Here is a 20,195-nt window from a genome sequence, read left to right on the forward strand (position 1 = left end):
CGTTTTCCCGATATAAAATATTTGAATCGATAAAATGCACAAAAAAAGTAGAACAGTTTAATGTAAAAAACAATCTGAATTAATAAAATTTCAAAACTTCACTTTTAAATTAATAAGTTGTTTTCATAATTTAAAACTCGGCATCTGTCATGATCCTAAAGTTCTGAACGTTCAAATGAACGAAATTTATTTATTTCTTCTTTAATTTAAATATTTATTACAATAATTTTTTGTTGATATGAAGAAAATTGAATTATAAAGTTTCTAAGTGTAAAATTTAAGTTTTTAATTTTTATTGCGAACAGTAATTTATAAAAATATTTCTAATAAAAAGTGTTTCGTTCATTTGAACGTTCAAAACTTGTGGATCATCATCTGTCACGATCTAAATTTAATGAAATAGAAAAGAATGTAGAATAAGTTATTACGATCATTTAATTTTTATGGAAAAAATCTTCCTTTTTGAGGAATCGAAATATTCTAATAATAATAAAATTAATTATTGTTGCAGATAAATTTTTAATTTACTTCTTATAGTTAATTTTAATTTCTTTTTTACTTTAATTTTTAACTTTAATTAATTAATTTAATGTTAACTTTAACGTTAATTCAAATTTTTACTGCGATTCAAATATTTTTTAAAAACACGCACTGAATTTATATTTTTTAAATTTGACTATCAACTGTATTTTTACTGAGATGATAGTTAAAAAAAATTAAAAACTCACTCAATCCTTTTTAAATTCGACTTTTAATCCTGTTCCCAAAGAGATGGCACTGAAAAATAAATAAATAAAATTGTTATTTGAAATAGTTTTTCCTTTTATTATAATATTTATAAAGAAATGTTTTGTGATTTTTGGAAGATGATGGAAAAATTAAAAAAGAAAAACAATGATCTTTTTTAATAAGACTGAAGTATTAAAAAAGGTCTTATTAAAAAAGATAATTGTTTTTCTTTTTTAATTTTTCCATCATATTCAAAAAATCGAAAAAAATTTCTTTATAGAAATAAAATTGTTATTTAGTAATAATATACTAAAAAACTTAAACTCATTAATTAATTTAATTGATTAATGACAAAAATAATAAAGTGTATAATAATAAAACGAAATAATTAATAATAAAAACTGGATAATTAATTTATGACTAAAATGTAGGGGAACATAGTCTAGGTCGGCCACCTTTTTGACTTTTGTTTATAACTTTTTTTTAAAAATGAATTTGGACAATTGAAGTATATGGTTGGAAAGTCCTGTTTAATAGGAACATTTTTTCTGTACAAAGTAAATTGACAGGTTTAAAAATGAAAAAGTTATAAAGATTTAAAAAAAAAAAAATTTGTAGTCCAGGTTGGCCATTACAGTCAAGGTCGGCCATGTTTAAAATTCAAAGGGCATTAATCGTTAAAAAATAAAATAACATGTTTGGAGTTACGGAAAATTGATTCTTTATTGTTTACAGTTTGTAACTTAATGAAATAACAAAATAATAACAATAAACAATATAAAAAAATAAATATAAATAAAAAAAAGTTTTGCACTAAAATATTAATAAAATTAAATAAAAATATTAATAAGATGATCAATTATATTATGAGTTATACAGAATTGCAGTTTTTGCAAATGAAGTAGCTCGTCCTCAACTTTGCGCATTTTAAACACATAGTGGCCGACCTTGACAGTAAGTAACATTACCGAATTGTTGTAAACAAAAAGAAATACGTTTCGGGATTCGATTTTTTACTGTTTTTCTTTCAATCATGAGTCCCACAAATTTTCTGCATACTTGCCTTGACGATTCAATTTGTTTTTTATCTTTTATTAATGGTTTTTCACATTATGCACAAAACTTTTTTTGAGCTTTTTTTGTACCGACGTCACAGAAAACACAATTTTCGATTTTCCGAAAATGTAATTGAACAAAAAGTTAGGTTTCACTAAGACAAGCTTCGACAAAAATGCGCGTAGGTGGCGCTAGTGAACTTGACAAAAAAACGCGAGTGGCCTACCTAGACAGTAGGCCAACCTTGACTACATTCCCCTATTTTTTTGAAGATAATATTTTAATTCAGTTAAATGTCCAAAAAAATAAAAAAAAAACTTGATTTTTGTAATTTTAAAAATAAAAAATCTTCTAATGTCTTATAGGAAAAGTTAAATTTAATATTTCTTTTCTGTAGTTAAAAAAATTGTTGGGTCTTTTACATGATAGACAATAGAAAATTAAAATTACATTTATTTGTTTGTAAATATGTTTACAAATTATTTAATTAAATAACAATAAGTTTCAAAAAATGTCTCAAAAAAATTTTTATTAATGAATGATTAAATGTTTTTTTTATTTGGTTTTAAATAAATTGTTTAAATAAATTTAAAACTGGAAAATTTAAATAAATTCTTTTATTATATAAAAGACAATCAGAAATTTTATTTTTTAGCTAAAAAACCAATTTGGCATTTTTGAAAGAAAAAAATGTTTAATTAGAAAAAACTTTCGCAAAATATAAACTATTTCTAGTTAACAGTTGCAATTTTTTCATTAAAAAAAAAGAGATAAATATAATCAAACAAAATTTTACTTTATTTTCTTTTTGCAAGAAAAAGACAAATATTTAGAAAATTAAAATTATTACATAATGGGAGATTAACTCTCCTGAAAACAAAAGAATTTTTGGGTTATAATAATTAAAACTATTAAAAAATGAAGAATAACTTTGCTTAAAAAAACCGAATTTTTAGGTTATAATAATTGAAACTATTAAAAAATAGGAGGACAAACTTTGCTGGAAATAAAAGAATTTTTAGGTTATGATAATAATAATAATAATTATTATTATTAAAATTATTTGCATAGAAAGTTCTTTGTTTCTTATTTCTAAAATCAGTTCCCTCTGCTGTGACAAACTACTTCAAGACATAAGTCCCCGGAGATCCCTTCTTTGGGTTAATAATCAAATTTCCATTTCCGCACTTAACCAAAACAGGTTCTTTGGAAATTATGAAAATTAACCTTTCAAAAAGACCGAGTCCCTAAATCCCGAAGCAGTTGCCATTATATCCTAATAAAATTACTCACTATTTACTTAATTGCAAATAAAATTGTCAAAAAAATACATATTCCATTCAAATTACTACACTCGTTAACATTTTATCCCCTTGTTGAAAAAATCAAAAGGTAATTAACGACAAATGATAAAAAAACATCAATAAAAAAAAAAATACTCACCACTATGCGAATTCCCATTTAACATTAAAAATTCCCACTCCACGGAACCAAAACAGGTTATTTGGGAAATGAGAAAATTAACCTTTCGAAAAGATCGAATTGTCTATAGTATTGCGAAAACTCAACACATTTTTTCATCCATTTTGGCTTTGAGGGAAAACTGCAACATTAAAATCACATTTTTTGTTAAAAACAATTGTACTTATCATGTGAGATGCTGTCGATAAGTTCCCTATTGCCATTTTCCAAATACCGACTGCGTGCAAAAATTTGCCGGCAGCCATTTTTAAAAAATCGCCATGTCAAAAAATTTTCACATCATATTCGCATTAAAGACAAAATATCCAGATAAATGATAACTAGAACGTATATTACTTTCGAAAAGCATTAAATACAAACCGGATGTAAAAATTTTTAGACAAAATTGACCGATTCTGTCGATTGTGATAGATTCTCAAGAACGACATTGCCGAGAGCATGGCAATCAGAGACCGAAACACATATCTCACATTTTCACAATCAATCGGTATTCCCATGAGAAAATAATTATAAATAATCGTTTCCCACATGGAAAATAACAAGTAAAGCCAAGAATATTTTATCTAAAAGAGAAATGATTACCTTTTTCCGAGGAAAAATTCGGAGTTCCAAACCGACGCCATCATCTTTTCAACAGGAATGAACCTGAATGAACACAGCAACACTGCATGCCCTGTGATTGGACGAAAATCATTAAGGCGTCAGCATTCGTAATTCTGATTGGTGGACAATTCACAGTCACAGAAGAATGTAGAAAAATACTAATTTTACATTTCATAGAATAAATATTTCTTATCAGTATTTACACTATTTGTAATTGTTACTAATATAAGATTAATTTCTAAATTTAAAATCTGTAATTATCTATAATTTTCCCCTCGGCAAGGCGGAAAAGTTGAAGTGTTCTATACTTCCGGTTATATTCCCAGTACTGCCAACCACTGAACAAAAATAACACTAGCGACAAATTTGTCCAGTTCAGATTTATACAAAATGGCTGACAATTGCTTAAATACGTAATGTGTGTTATTACTTTGTTTAATATGCTCTAAATAAATAAAGTTTTCATCACCTTAATCAAATTAAACCAAATTTCATTTAAATTAATACATGTCATAATTATACTACTTCAAGAAATTAAAAAAAAGTTTTTGGATGTGTATTAATATCCTAAAAATCAATAGTGAGTATTTCTCTAATGTCAGTTTTTATTATTTTTAATTCAATAAAAAATTTAATTTTGCATATACTTTTTCATAATTGTTTCTGATTAATTATCAATATAAAAATTTAATTTTTTTTGTTAATTTCTGTTTATTTTTGTTTTTCTGGTTGAATAAAAATTACGTTTAAAATGTTTTGCATTAAAAAGAATTGTTTACGTTTGTTTATTAATATTGAAAGTTCAATACTGAAATTTTGTTTTTTATGACTTTATTTAATTTATTTCATAATTTTTCTCGTTGATTTAATTATTTTTTTAAAAAGTGGATAAAATGGTCAAAAAATTCTGATTCTTTGAACTATTTGTTATTTTTGGGAATTTATTAAACAGAAGTAAAGTCAGGGAAACAACATTTTTGGCAGTAAAGTCAGGAAAATATCAGTGATACAAAATTTTTGTCAGTAAAGTCAGGGAAATGTCTGGGAAAAAAATTGTTTGTCAGGGAAATTAAGAAAATTGAGACTTTTTTCGACTTAGTTTCAAAAATTGCGACTTTTTCGACTTTTCTTTCAAACATTGCAACAAAATTTATGGAAATTTACTTTTTAGACTTATTTTTGAGAATTAATATTAATGTTTAAAATGAATATATAAATAATAAGTTTAAGATCTTTATTATTTACATTATGTGATTTTAGACATTTTTTTTATCATTAAATAAATATATTCAATTATTTTTAGATGGCGAATCCTTTGGCGAATGTGCCAGTATCACAGATTTTAAAAAATAAAAGTCAATTCGAGGACGAACCAAAGAAAAAAAGTAGAGATGATTGGCGAAAGGCGAAAGAATTGGAAGAGGCAAGAAAAGCTGGTACTGCCCCAGCTGCTGTTGATGAGGAGGGAAAGGACATAAATCCTCACATTCCACAATATATTAGCTCTACTCCCTGGTACTTTGGTGCTCAGGGCCCCACATTAAAGCATCAACGACCACAACCCGAACGTCAAAAACAATTCAGTGGAATTGATGATTGGTATATTCGAGGACAGCAATCGTCTCGTGCTGTTAAATATCGAAAAGGTGCTTGTGAAAATTGTGGTGCCATGGGTCACAAACGTAAGGAATGTTTCGAGAGACCGAGAAAAGTGTTGGCAAAATTTTCACAAACTCATCTTGCATCCGATGATGTCACACAACCGGATTTATCGCTTGATTACGATGCAAAACGTGATCGATGGGCTGGTTACGATCCCTCCGAGCATCGGGAAATTGTCGAGGAATATCAAAAAATTGAGGAAGCAAAAAAAGAAATACGCGCCGAAAAACTCAATGCTGGTGATGTTGATGATCAGGATTCCGATAAGGATGAAGATAAATATGTCGATGAAATTGATATGCCTGGAACTAAAGTCGATTCCAAGCAGCGTATCACTGTTCGAAATTTGAGAATTCGAGAGGACACTGCAAAATATCTTCGTAATTTGGATCCTAATTCAGCTTATTACGATCCGAAGACAAGATCTATGCGTGATAATCCTTACGCAGGAACGGATAGAGAGTATGTTTTTGAATTGAACTTTAATAATTTTGTTACACTAATTGTTTTCGATTTAATTTTATATTAATGAAAATAATCTATTTTCTTAGGGTCGACTATCAGGGAGAGAATTTCACTCGTTTTACTGGAGACACACAGGAGCACGCAACAGCTCAATTGTTCGCCTGGGAGGCTTCTGGACGAGGTCTAGACGTCCATCTTCTCGCAGAACCAACGAAACTCGAATTACTGAAAAAGGAATACGATAAAAATCGTAGCGAGCAAAAGAATAAAATCAAAAATCGTGTCATCGAAAAATATGGCGGTGAAGAACATCTCGATGTACCGCCAGCTCCTCTTTTATTGGCCCAAACTGAAGAATACGTCGAATATAATCGAGCTGGTAAAATAATTAAAGGTCAAGAGCGACAAGTAATTCGTTCAAAATACGAAGAGGATATCTTTCCTGGAAATCATTCTGCCGTTTGGGGTTCATATTGGCGAGAAGGTAACTGGGGTTTCAAATGCTGTTACTCATTTCTGAAAAATTCTTACTGTACCGGCGAGTCCGGTAAATTGGCCTCCGAAGTCCCAATACTACCACCTGTCAGTATTGAGAAACCAATTCCTGAACTACCTCCTCCTCCTATCGAAGAGAAAAATCAAGACGATGAGGAAGTTATTGAAAAACAAGATTCTTCTGAATCGTCATCAGATTCTGAGAGCAGTGATTCAAATTCAGGTGAGGACAAAAGGACAATCACTGAGAAAAAAAGTAGCAAGGAGAAGAAATTGAAAAAGAAGAGAAAACAAAAGGAAAAGTTGCGTTTGAAAAGAAAAATGAAGAACGAAACAAAACTTCAAGAAGCACTGAGAAAAGAGGAGGAAAGTCAACGAGAAGGTGAATTAATGATTAAACTTGGAGACAGAAATAGAGCATACCATAGTATGTACGAAGCAAAGGAGCCAACAGCTGAAGAAATCGAAGCTTTTCAAATTAAAAGATCCCGCGTTGAGGATCCTATGGCTCATTTTAAAAATTGAATGCATATTTTTCTTTTTTTTTAAGAAAATAACTGTTATGTAAATAATTATTCAGTCACCTGTCAGTAATTGTAATTGTCAATTTTTTAATTTCTCTTTAATTTCATTCCAAATTTTTTTTAAATTTAATTTTGTCATTTCTTTTTGCTTATTTTTTTGTTTGAAAAACAAATATTTTCTTCAATTGTGGAACGAAATTTAAAACGAGAGTAGAGTAGAAAAGGATAAGTTCGCACTTCTTAAATATAATCTTCTTTAGACTAGTAAATAAAATAATGAGTAAAAAAATATAAAAATCAATGAAGAAATAAAATAATTGCAAATAATCCATTTGAAAATGTTTTAAATAGAGGAATATTACTGAAGGTGATTTTTTTTTGTAAAATATACAAAACTAAGATTTCAAAAAATATTCGCAAAAATGTTGTGTGCATATATACTAAAGTATATTGAAGTATGAAAGAAATGTGTATGTAATAATTGTATATTTTTGTAATATAGCGTAAATAAATGCTAATTAAAATGTAGTTAAATTCCAATATCTGAGAATTTTTATTTGAATTCCTTTTAAAGAATATTATTAAAATAATTTTTTAAAAAAATTGAATTCTTTCCAGAAATTTTATTTACATTATATTGAAAATAATTGATTTCTCGAAAGAATTTTCTTATTTATAAAAATCTTAAATTCTTGCTAAGAATTTTATTAGAATATTTGAAAATTTTTTATTGTTTAAATTGTTTTAAAGAATTATTTTGATAATAAAGGAGATTTTTTATAATTTTATTTGAAAATTTTGAGAATAACTGAATTTCTTACGTTTTTTAAAAACAATCGTGTCTGTTAATAATTGCAATTAAAAATTTAATTATTGAATAAATGCTAATGAAAATGTATTTAAATTCTAATATCTGAGAATTTTGATTTAAATTCCTTCGAAGAATATTATTGAAATAATTTTAAAAAACATAAATTGAATTCTTTCCAGAAATTTTATTTACATTATATTGAAAATAATTGAATTCTCGAGTTGAATTTTCTTATTTATGAAAAAATTAAATTCTTGCGATGAATTTTATAAGAATATTTGAAAATTTTTTTATTGTTTAAATTGTTTTAAAGAATTTTTTTGAATTTATTTGATAATAAAGGAGATGTTTTATAATTTTAATTGATAATTTTGGAAATAACTGAATTTCTTTCGTTTTTTAAAAACAATCGAGTCTGTTAATAATTGTAATTAAAAATTTAATTATTGAATAAATGCTAATGAAAATGTATTTAAATTTCTATATTTGAGAATTTTGATTTGAATTTATTCGAAGAATATAAATAATTTTAAAATAAATTGAATTCTTTTGAGAAATTTTATTAACATATTAATATTGAATATAATTGAATTCTCGAGAAGAATTTTCTTATTTATGAAAATATTTAAATTCTTGAGAAGAATTTTATTAGAATATTTGAAAATATTGTTGTTTAAATTGTTTTAAAGAATTTTTTTGAATTTACATATTTGATAATAAACATTTTTTATAATTTTATTTGAAAATTTTAGGAATAACTGAATTTCTTTCGTTTTTTAAAAACAATCGTGTCTGTTAATAATTGTAAAAAAAAATTTAATTATTGAATTTTTTTAAAACTTTTAGAAAATAATTAAATTTTTCTCAGAATTTTTTTACAATTTTTTTAAATAATTTAATTCTTTCAAGGAATTTTATTAAAATATTGAAGATTATTGAATTCTTGCGAAGAATTGTAATAAAAAATTTGAAAATAATTGAATTCCTGCGAAGAATTTTATTATTTATGAAAATAATTGAACTTAATAAGCAGATTTTTAAAATTTTGAATTTAAATTCTATTTGAAAATAAAAAATTTGTAATTTGCATAATAATAATAAATTGAATACCGTATTTTGCGCCGGAAATATTTGCTAGTATTACGTAAAAACCCATTTCAAATAAATGTATATTTTTTAATATTTTTATTATATAGTGTAAATAGAGAATGGTTTTTTTAATCGAAACCAAATATTAATGTAAAAATTTGTTTCATTTTATACAAAAGCCTTAATTTGCTAAAATTTATTATACATTATAAAATAGTTTAACAGCGAATTCGGTAAAGAATTCAGTATTAAAAAAATAATTATTTTACATTAAAAATGTTTTTTTTATACTTATTACCTATTTTTTTTAAATTCCTTTTTTACCTTGATATTAGTTACAGTGGTAACTACTCCATAAAAAGGATCTCTGTTTCTAATATTTTGCGGTAAAGGTATTTTACTCTGCTCGAAATACTCAGGTTTTGCTTTAGGAATGGAATTAAGTTTCTGTCTCACTTGAATAATTCCAGCAGGTTTGATATTCACTGAAAAATAAAATATATATATTTATAAGAAATATTGTATCAAAATAATATTGTAAAAATTTTATTTATATTTTTTTTATTCTCCAGAAAAATTATTTGTATTTAAAAATAAAATACCAGTCTTATAAGATTGTGAGTCTTCTCCTGTACTTATAACACAACTTAAATTTCCTCTTGCTTCTCGATGAGTTGCAATGTAGCGATTTTCTCCTATTTTCAGCTTACTTTTTTCTGTCAAAGACAAAACTTGTCCTGTGAGTAATTCTGGATTTACCTGAGAAACAAAAGTATTCATTAAAACATTGTAAACAACAGAACAAATAAAAATTAGGTTCCAGAAGTTTTAAACAAAAATATTATTGAAGTTTTGATGAATTTAACAGCGAAAATTGATTATTCTGTTTATTTGAAATAAAGATTATTAAAAGTACCATTATTTTGATTAATTAGAATGAAACTATCATTTTGGTAATTAATTATTATTAATTAATTAATTTTGATTTATTTTACGTACGAAATATAATTTTGAAGATATTTCATGTAAATAATAATGTTTACTTACTGATTTTGGTATCTCCATTAAGAAAATTTCGTCGTTTTCTCCTAAGTCATCCAAGTAAAAGGTACTTTGAATTGTTGCAGGACTTAATCCATCTGCTTCAGCTAATTCCGCAAGCTGAAAAAAAATTTTATGTATAATTAATTTCTAAATATTGAAGACTTATTTTGTTTTGAAATAAAATTTGTGACATATTTATTATTTCTGTAAACTTACATTATGAGGTCTAGGTTCAACATCTTCATTTTGTTCCTGAATTTTATGGAAATAATCTCTACCAGTTTCGTGGACAACACTATTTGCTTTTTTTAAAATTCCTTTTGGATTTTCATTTGAATTTAAAGAATTTGAGCTTGGTGTTGGTGGTTGAACTTCGAGATTCAAACTTATGGATTTTCGTATTTTTTTCTTCTGTAAAGAATCTTCATTATTTTCACAGTCCATAATCACTAAAGTTTCAGATAATTTTGAATCCAAATCCGATGTTAAATCATTTGTATTTAAATGATTCATTTGTTTAATATGCAATGTTTCCTCCTTCATTAAACTTATTCATTAAACTTACGAGAATTCATAAACCTCTAATTAAGTTTATTAAATTAAAATTAAAATAAACGCAGATAACATTAATTTTTCGATTTTTCACAATATTGTTAAGTATTTCACAAAAAATGTTTAATTACATTCAAAGATTCAAAATAATTGAAAACAAAAAAACAATACTTTTGGATCTTTTAGGTTATGAACACATGTGGTAAGGAGAAAATATAGGTAAAGTAAGGTAACATTTTTTACCGGATATTTCGTAAAAATACGAAATTATACGTATTGAATGTATTTACCGTGTTTACAAACGCATATATATAACATATCAAACGTCACCTAACCTCAGTTTATTAATTGTCGTATTATTATAATAAAAAATAATATAATTATTAAACATCTATTTATATATTCTTAATATGTTTAGGGGTAAGTTTACTTTGTATTTTTAAATATTACATCAAAAATTGATAAAATTATTGGTAAAATCATTAAAAAATGGTATCAAAACAAGTGACACAATTTTGATTTATTTATGTTTGGAAATTCTCCTGTCAAAATTATAATTAACGAATTACTGTTAATCATAATAAATAAATAGTAAATATTCTAATCTATTTAACAGTCTTTTGTGAAAAATATTTACCCCATTGTAAATAGGTAGATAAATATATCTGTTATGTCCTAGACAATCACACTATGATGTAATCATCAATTTTAATATATAACTCAATTAAAATTACTTCTTTATTATTTCCAAACTATATTTCGATGTATTAATAAATTTTTCGACCTTTAGAAAATAGTCTCGTACATAAATATTATAAACAAATTGCAAAATGAGTAAATTTTTGAACAACTTGTTTACTTATTTTTAGTAAACATAATTTAATGTCAATGTACTTAATATTCAATAGTTTGATTTATTTATATTTATTGGTAATTATTCTTTACTTATTTTATTTTATAGACTCGATTCCCACGAATGTAAATAATTCAAATATTCAATTACCATCGTCGTCATCGTCAGGAAATTTCCAATCAATTAATCCCGATGTAAATCAAGCACTTCCTGGAGAAAGTTCCGAATCTGAATCTCAAAGATCAGAAAATACAGACAATGATAATTCAACAGGAAATTATCGTGAAAATGTAAATAGAAGAATGGAATTTTCCGAAATAAATTTATCAATTCAAACTCCTGAAAATCGAAATAATACACTCAACAATGATCAGGAGGATCAAACATCATTAAATTTTGATGACAGTCAACCACGTGTTAAACGACGATGTATCGAACATCCCTATTCTACACAAAGAACACTTTCGTGGAATTCAAAGAAAAATTCACCAACAGTTTCGAATTCAAGAAATGGAGAGAAATTTCCCACCTCCAAAGAATCAAGTTGTTGGGAAAAATTTACAAAACCTTCAATATTGGAGAATGAAAAGCAAATAAATGTTAATGTACCAAAACCAGGTACACCAGTGACAATAAATACAATTAAAAAAGCAGGACAATATTTACTCGGTCCATTAATTGGAACATCACCAGTGAAAAGTATAGTGCAATGTTTAGCTAGACGTGTAGGAACTGATAAATTTTATACTATAAAAATTTTAACATTAAAAGATGATTCTGATCATGAAACTCAGGATGATAGACAGGGAAAAATGCTTCTTCATGCTGAATTTTCATTATTAAGTTTACTACAAAATCAAGATGGTGTTGTTCATCATCATGGATTTTTTAAAGTTAGTCTCCATTCAAATTTTTGCCTTAAAATTCTTTTGTTTTCAATTTTCTATTTTCATTTTATTTTTCTAGGACTGTGCCATGGAAGAGAAGAAAACGGCCACGGGCAATATTTATACAGGAAAATTAAAACGTCGCTTGTGTCTTGTTCTGGATTGTTTGACATCTCACGATTTCAATCCACGAAATGAAGAATTGCTCAATCTTCAGCATCACGTTATAAGGGAGAAAAAATTATCCGAAAAGGAAACTCTCTTAATCTTTTACGACACCGTTAGAATTGTCGCTTGTTTACATAAAAGAAATATTGTTCATCGTGATCTTAAGCTCGGTAATCTGGTTATTAATCGCAAAACAAGAAAGGTGAGATAATTTCTATTTTTTCTGTTTGATAAGAAGAAAATTCTTCAGGGTGGTCACAAGTTTCATTTTATTAATTTTCCTGACAATTTACTGACATTAAAATTATTTTCCCTGACAAAATTATTTTTACAGGAAAATATAAAAATTTACGGAAAATGAGTAAAATTTATGAAATTTAATAATTTCTAAAAATTACAACTATAAGCCTTCCTTAATTTAATTATTTTCTATAATTTTCAACTTAACTTCATCACTAAATCAATGATTTTAAATAATTTTCCAAAAATTCTAAAATTCAATTATTTAAGTACAAAAACTCAATTTTTTATAATAATTGTAACTCTCTATAGTTTTTTTAAGCTATGAAAGTATAAAATTTTTTAAAAATTATAAAGAAATTCTTACAATTAATTTTTTAAAAATATTTTAAAATAAGAAAGATAATAGATTTCCAATTATAAAATAAAATGTTCGTTTTTTCATAAAATTAGGTAACAATAACAAATTTTTGTCTTGGTAAACATTTGGCCAGTGAAAATGATCTTCTGAAAGATCAAAGAGGTTCGCCAGCTTATATTTCGCCTGATGTTTTATGCGGGAAGCCATATTTAGGAAAACCTTCAGATATGTGGGCATTGGGAGTTGTACTTTTTACGATGTTATTTGGTCAATTTCCATTCTACGACAGTAGCCCGACTCAATTGTTTAGTAAAATAAAAGCAGCTAATTATAACATTCCAAAGTAAGTGTTTCAATATTGCTGAGGTAAAAGAATTTTTTTTTTTACTAAATTACAACAAAAAAGAAATGAAAAAAAACTTGGGAATTATTTTCAGTGATGGACGAGTCTCGGAAGGAACAATTTCACTTATCAGAAATCTTCTCGTTTTGCAACCAAGCAAACGTTTAACAGCATTGCAAGTTTTGGATTCTCTTGACACTATAATTGCGACATTTAGAGCACCAATAGTTATCGATGAAGAGGATCAAGTGGTTCCTGAAATGATTGAATCCACTGAGGAAGCGGAGGAAAAAAAGGAGGAGAAGAAGGAAACTGATAAAAAATCATTGTCGGATTTCTTCAAACATATTACGCTTCAGGTATACCTTTGATTCATTATTGACAATTACAATTCTTTCCAAAAACTCCAATTATTTTCATAAATAATAGTTTTACAGAAATTAAATTATTTGAAATAAAATTTTCATAAAATTTTTTGAAAGAAATGAAAAAAAATTGAAAAAAGCGAAAAAATCGATTATTTTTCATAATTTTGATAAAATATAAAATAAGAATTCATTTATTTTCAATACAATTGCAATTATTTTCCTCAAATGAATTTCACATTATTTTCAAAATTCTTGAGAAAAAAATCAATTATTTCAAAAAATTATAATAAAATTCTTTGCAAGCATTCAATAATTTTCAGAAATAATAAAATTCTTCATATGAATTCAATTGTTTAAAATATTTTTATTAAAATTCATTTCAAGATTTCAATTATTTTCAAAAAATTAAAAAATGAATTAATTTATTTTCCCAAACAATTAAATTCTTCTCTGAAATTCAATTATTTTCAATATCTACTATTTTAATAAATTTTTCACAAATTGATTCAATTATTTTAAAAAGAATTTAATAAAATTCTACGGAAAAATTCAATTATTTTCATAAATAGTAAAAATTTCACAGAAATTCAATTATTAAAAATAAATTTCTAATAAAATTCATTGCAAGAATTCAATTATGTTCATAAATAATAAAATTCTTCGCAGCATTTCAATTTTAAATTATTTCCCCGAAAAATGCAATATATCTAAAAAAATTTATTTAAGTTATTTGTAAGAATTGGATTATTTTTAGAAATTTTGATGAAATACTTTATAAGAAATCGATTTTAAGAAATGATCATTTATTCAACCAATTATTTATTTTTGTATTTTGAATTTTCATAGAACTTTCTAAACAGAATTGATTAAAAAATTAATTTCACTTAAAATTGTACATAAAAATTTATTATTAGATGCGTTATAATATGAATTTTTAGAAATAAAATTAAATTTCAAAATATTTTTGAATTGACTGTCTTTGAAAAATTTAATTATTGTAAAACTGTAATAATATTTAAATTTTTTTCATAAAAAATTAATTATTTATTATTTTCCAAAAGAATTTTTAAAGTATGTATTGAATAATTTTATTTAAAAATTCCAAACAAATGATTGAATTTTGAAAGAATTACAATTGTAATTTTTAGAGAGAATTAAATTTTTTAAAAAGGATTTACATTTAAATTATTTTAAATATTAATTCGTGTTGAAAAATAAATTAAATTTAACGTATGTATTGCAAAGAAAAGAGAATTAATTAATTAATTAATTAATTAATTCTCTTTTTTCTGTTATTTTATCGCTAAATTTAAATAATATTTAAATATATATTTAACAAATATTATTCAAGTTTTTAATAATTTAATTTATAAATTATGAAAGAAAAATAGACTTTTGAAAAATTGTAATCAAAATTTTTTAAAGGTAGTTAAATTCTCGTAAATAATTTAAAAAGATTAAATTAAAGTTGCAATTAATTCAAGATTTTGTCAAATTTAATTGAAATAAATTTTATATTGTGAAGAATTTTATTTTTCAAATATTTTTAAATATAATCGTATTTTTGAAGAATTCTGACAAAAAGTTTGTAAGAAAATTGAATTTTAGAAAAATTTAGAATTGCAGTTAGTATCAAGATAAAAAAAGTGAATGTTTTTTATGGAAATTAGGGAAAAGTCAGGAAAATACTGAAGCAAATTTTTTGTGAATCGACTGAAACGAGTTTTTTTTAGTCGTCAAATTTAATTTTTCGATTGTTACTTTTCACCATTTTTTTCAGTCTTAAAGTTACTATTTGATACTCTTTTAAATTAAAAAGAAAATTAATTAATTTATTAAAACTCTTTTAAAAGTAATTATATCGAGTGCGAAGCCTGAAAAAATAAATTAATAAAGAATAATAAATAATAATGTAATAAATTTCTCTTTAAAGGAAAAAATGCATCAAATGATGAAGCAACCAAGTCCAGTTCTATCGCGTCCGAAACCATACGGTCAAATACCTCTTTATCGAATTGAATCAGATGCGAGAGAATTGACACAAGCGGAATTAAACAAATACAAGCATTTAATTCCAAGAGACAATCAAAGACAACATAATTCTAACAGACGAATTGGATTTCCTATACCAGGCACTAGGAGTAGATCATCTCAAAATCAGGTAATAAACATTTTTTTTTTTTCGAAAACTTATAGATATAATTAAAATAAAGACAACTGTCTTTAAAATTTTGTTCTCAATTTAAAAATTTATTTTCAAACAGACCACTAATCAAGAGCAAAGAAGAGACTCGAATAATCAACAATTCGCTACAAATGACACGAATCCCGCAACGAGTAATTTAGCCACAAATCAATCGCAAAATTCACAATCATCATTAAATTTGTTAAATTCTCTAATTAGACCACTTGTGACAAATTCAGTGAGTGGTTTACGAACGAGACAAGAGTCGCACTCGTCCAATACTTCAACATCATTGAACAGACCGACAGGTGATGCAATTAATCGAACACAATTAATGAGACAAAGATTGTCACTGAATCATTCATCTGATATGAGCTCTCGATCGAGACTCATGTCACAGACCAGTACACGTGAGTATTTTCCCCTGATCGACTAAAAAAAATTTCCTTTAAAGATAAATCTCTACTAATAAAAATTCAATTTAGTTTCCAGTAATTCATCATCATTACCGGAAAATTTAAATCGAAATACTCAAGAAGAATCGAATCGACCTCGTCATGGAAGAATTCAAGCGGACATGAGAAATTCCGAACCACGTGTCAGACAATCAAATTCACGATCACTGTCAACATCCTCGGTCTCAGTGCTCGCCAATAATTCAACACCCAATCACCCGACATCGAATTCCGACGAAATATTACGCGACATCAATCGATCGGTGCCCGATTTACGTAATCGAAGTCAACAATACAGTTTTCGCGAAGCAATAGTCGATCGTTTAATTAATTTCCGCGTGCGTATGCAGCAACGTCGAATTAACAGTTTTGAACGTGTTCTGGATAATCAGAGAAGAATCTCAAGCGCTGCCTCCAGTCAATCGAATTCAAATCCAAGGGATTTTTTATTATCGCGAAGAACATCTTCATTAAATAGGCATTCACCGTACGCTATTCAATCGATGAATAATTTACGACGATCCGATTCTAGCTCAAGTAGTAGATCTATTGACTCTATTGTAGGATATTCTCGTAATACGAATACAAGTGACAGTCGAGTATTGCGTCTTTGCCCAGTAAGAAACGATCAATCGAGAAATAATCCATTAAGCGTCGACAATCCAACTAATATTATCAACAATCACGAGCAACTTGTACAAAATCAATCAAGTTTACGTTCGAGAAATTCCGATGTTTTTCATCCCGTCAATTCGAATCCCCCGCAACAGGCCTTTAATCACACCAATAGTCAAAATGACAATGTTTTTAATTTTCTATCAAGATTGAATTCGAATTTTCCCTCGAATGACACGTCTTCGAATAATTCAATGAGTTGATAACTGAAAAATTTACATTAATTTTTAATTCCTTGATAAAAATTGAAAAATAAAACAATGGTACATACTTGATTATGGGTAACGGGTAGAGTATTGTGAATATATTTATAAAAAAAAGACAATGGTTTTCTTTTCTTATAATATAAGAAAAACATTGAGACCAAAACTTAAGAGATCAAGTTTAAAATTCTCAACATGTTTAAAAATTAAAAATTTCCTTTAATTTGAAATTATTAATTATTATTAATAATTATTAAATAATAAATTAAATAATTTGAAAGTTATTTACCCAGAAATAATAAGAAATGTTTTTCTCAATTATATAAAAAATATTTCTTGAAAAATTCAAAATCAGGGTTTTAAATATTTAATTTTGTTTTTCCCTCACTTTTCCCTGACTTCCAAAGAAAATTTTAATTTTTTCCCTTACCCTGCATATTATTCACTCAGAAAATTATTAGATACCCAAACAAAATGTTCTATTACATTTATTTAGAAATTTCTTTAATATTGTAAAATTATTCGAAAACATCAATAACTTTATTAAAATAAATATTTAATTATTATTTTTCCTTAGGAATCAAAATTTTTCAAAACATTCAAATTCAAACCTTTTTGAAATTAAACAACTTATAAAAAAATTATTATAAAACAAGAAGAAATCAATCACTCCGAGTCGAAGACTCGGAGTGATTGATTTCTTCATGTTTTTTTAATAATTAAAGATAACCGAGTGATTTCAATTCAATTATTTTTTCCAGAATTTTTAATTAAAATTACGCTTTAAAACAATTTATTATTTTTATTAATTTTTGAAAAAATTTTCAAAGATTTTAATTTGAAATCTGTTCAAAATTCAATTATTTTTAAAAATTCACGTTATAATGCTTTTAATATTTAATTATAATTTAAAATTTTAAGTATAGATAATTGAATTCATTCGGTGATTTAAAAAAAAAATTAAGAATGAATGCAACTTTGTATCATTTTATTTAAAATTGTATAAAAAATAATTTAAATTCTGCTATAAGTTTTGTTATTTATGAAAATAATTGAATTCTTGCAATGAATATTATTAAATTTTTTTTAATGAATTGAATTTCTCAGAATTTTTTAAAACATTTTGAAAATAATTAAATTTCATAGAGAAACTTTATTAAAAAATAAAAAATAATTGAAATCTGACGAAAAATTTTATTAAATTTTTTTTTAAATAATTGAATTTCTGTGAAAAATTTCATTATTGAAAAGAATTGAGTTCTTGTGAAGAATTTTATTCAAAATTTTTTTAAATAACTGAATTTCTCAGAATTTTTTGAAACTTTTTGAAAATAATTAAATTCCACCGAGAAATTTCATTAAAAAAATTTAAAATAATTGAAATTTGACGAAGAATTTTATTAAATTTTTTTTAAATAATTGAATTTCTGTGAAAAATTGTATTACTGAAAAGAATTTAATTCTTGGGAAGAATTTTATTCAAATTTTGTTTAAATAATTGAATTTCTCAGAATTTTTTAAAAGTTTTTGAAAATAATTGAATTTTATCTCGAGAAATTTCATTAAAAATAATTGAAAATAATTGAAATCTGACGAAGAGTTTTATTAAATTTTTTTTAAATAATTAAATTTCTGTGAAAAATTTTATTATTGAAAAGAATTAAATTCTTGGGAAGAATTTTATTAAAATTTCTTAAATAATTGAATTGCTTGGAAGAATTTTATTTTTTATGAAAATAATTGAATTGTTTCGAAGATTTTTTTCGAAGAATTGTATTGAAATTAATTGAATTGTATATAGGAAAATTTTATTAAAATTGCAATTTTATTAACTAAATCTTTTAAAAAATTTTGTCTAAATTTTTTGAAATAATCTATTTTAAAAAGAATTTTATTTTAATTTTTCGAAATAATTGAATTTCTCAGAACTATTTTATTTAATTCTCTCAATATATTTGATTTTTTCAGAATTTAGAATTTTTTTATAGATTCTAAAAAATTAATTTTTCCAGTACTTTTAATGAAAATTCCTGACTTTTTCTTGATTTCCCTGACTAATTCTAATTTCCCTTACTTTTCCCTGAATTCCCTGATCTGTAGAAACCCTGAAAATTTAAATAAAATTCAGTTCTCACGCAAGGAAATAAAAAAAATAGTCACTAAATAAAATTTGTACCGGATGCTTACTTTATAATAAAGAAAGTAGAATATGCAGTGTTTTTTGTCTTGTAATTAATCGCGTTAAGTGTTTTACAATAATTGATTGTTATGAAAAATTTATCCCCTTTTTTCCCAATTGAAATAAAAAGCGTCATTTTAAAAATAAACGCAAAGAATTAAATTTCTACACTTTTTACCCCTTTTTTATGAATAACATTTTCTGACCACTTTAAATAAAAAATGTTTACACCTTCATCTGTTTTGTAAACAATTTTTGATGAAAATACACTCGATTCTCGTTATAACGACGATCTCGGGACTTCAAAATCTCGATATTACGACGAAAGGAGAGAATCCTACTTCACGTTCTATTCAAACGTCAAATACGTGCTAAATTTTTCGTAAAGTATGTTTATTTATATTAAAAGTTTTTGAATTATGAAATCAGTTTAAAGAAAAAGTAAGTATTTTTAATAATAATCGGATCACTAGATTCTTTAGGTTAAATAAATTTAAGAGTCGATTAAATTTGTCGTTTTTTTTGAGTTAACCAAAATTTTGGTTAAATTAAATTCTTAAATTCGTTCGTGTTTTTTTTGTCGTTGTATCGAGAGTTTTAATGTTCGTTATAACGAGAGAACGTTGTAACGAGATTCGTTATAACAAGAATCGAGTGTAAAATAAAATAACAATTGATAACTGCGCAACAAAAGAATAGAAATTTTGTAATTAAATTAAACTGTTAGTTTAATAATTAGTTAGTCATCTAATGAAAATTTAAATTA

The 20,195-nt window shown here is 25.1% G+C and overlaps 3 protein-coding genes and 1 long non-coding RNA gene across 4 annotated transcripts; 2 read left to right on the plus strand and 2 right to left on the minus strand.

The window, feature by feature from the left end:
• Positions 1–645: 645 nt before the first annotated feature.
• LOC122509475 lies at positions 646–3,895 on the minus strand. Its single transcript, XR_006302360.1, has 3 exons — positions 3,850–3,895; positions 3,229–3,388; positions 646–777 (listed from the first exon to the last, which is right to left on the minus strand). It is a non-coding gene; the product is annotated as an uncharacterized LOC122509475 (long non-coding RNA).
• Positions 3,896–4,248: 353 nt separating this feature from the next.
• On the plus strand, positions 4,249–7,556 carry LOC122509476 (pre-mRNA-splicing factor Slu7). The gene is made up of 3 exons (XM_043623593.1): positions 4,249–4,450; positions 5,174–5,994; positions 6,084–7,556. The coding sequence occupies exons 2-3, from the start codon at positions 5,174–5,176 to the stop codon at positions 7,015–7,017; spliced, it is 1,755 nt and encodes a 584-aa protein (XP_043479528.1). The 5' UTR covers positions 4,249–4,450; the 3' UTR covers positions 7,018–7,556.
• Positions 7,557–8,997: 1,441 nt separating this feature from the next.
• On the minus strand, positions 8,998–10,724 carry LOC122509478. Its single transcript, XM_043623595.1, has 4 exons — positions 10,177–10,724; positions 9,964–10,077; positions 9,519–9,675; positions 8,998–9,401 (listed from the first exon to the last, which is right to left on the minus strand). The coding sequence occupies exons 1-4, from the start codon at positions 10,501–10,503 to the stop codon at positions 9,211–9,213; spliced, it is 789 nt and encodes a 262-aa protein (XP_043479530.1). The 5' UTR covers positions 10,504–10,724; the 3' UTR covers positions 8,998–9,210.
• Positions 10,725–10,818: 94 nt separating this feature from the next.
• Positions 10,819–17,292, plus strand: LOC122509477 (probable serine/threonine-protein kinase DDB_G0277165). Its single transcript, XM_043623594.1, has 8 exons — positions 10,819–10,932; positions 11,474–12,258; positions 12,332–12,622; positions 13,114–13,364; positions 13,459–13,723; positions 15,666–15,893; positions 15,997–16,327; positions 16,403–17,292. Exons 1-8 carry the CDS (start codon positions 10,923–10,925, stop codon positions 17,248–17,250), a joined length of 3,009 nt encoding a protein of 1,002 aa, XP_043479529.1. The 5' UTR covers positions 10,819–10,922; the 3' UTR covers positions 17,251–17,292.
• The last annotated feature ends 2,903 nt before the right edge of the window (positions 17,293–20,195 follow it).

Source organism: Leptopilina heterotoma, unplaced genomic scaffold (genome assembly GCF_015476425.1).
Source record: "Leptopilina heterotoma isolate Lh14 unplaced genomic scaffold, ASM1547642v1 Lhet_60, whole genome shotgun sequence".
In the NCBI taxonomy this organism is placed as follows: domain Eukaryota; kingdom Metazoa; phylum Arthropoda; class Insecta; order Hymenoptera; family Figitidae; genus Leptopilina; species Leptopilina heterotoma.

What these genes read in the sequence shown, in the direction of transcription:
- LOC122509478 (XM_043623595.1), bottom strand. Translation starts at nt 10,503, where the DNA reads ATGAAGGAGGAAACATTGCATATTAAACAAATGAATCATTTAAATACA. An exon ending in TTGAACCTAGACCTCATAAT is followed by an intron (nt 10,078 to 10,176) that starts GTAAGTTTACAG and finishes ATTTTTTTTCAG; the next exon opens with CTTGCGGAATTAGCTGAAGC. An exon ending in TAATGGAGATACCAAAATCA is followed by an intron (nt 9,676 to 9,963) that starts GTAAGTAAACAT and finishes TTTGTTTCTCAG; the next exon opens with GTAAATCCAGAATTACTCAC.
- LOC122509476 (XM_043623593.1), top strand. Translation starts at nt 5,174, where the DNA reads ATGGCGAATCCTTTGGCGAATGTGCCAGTATCACAGATTTTAAAAAAT. An exon ending in TACGCAGGAACGGATAGAGA is followed by an intron (nt 5,995 to 6,083) that starts GTATGTTTTTGA and finishes CTATTTTCTTAG; the next exon opens with GGTCGACTATCAGGGAGAGA.
- LOC122509477 (XM_043623594.1), top strand. An exon ending in TCAAACATATTACGCTTCAG is followed by an intron (nt 13,724 to 15,665) that starts GTATACCTTTGA and finishes TTCTCTTTAAAG; the next exon opens with GAAAAAATGCATCAAATGAT. An exon ending in GTAGATCATCTCAAAATCAG is followed by an intron (nt 15,894 to 15,996) that starts GTAATAAACATT and finishes ATTTTCAAACAG; the next exon opens with ACCACTAATCAAGAGCAAAG.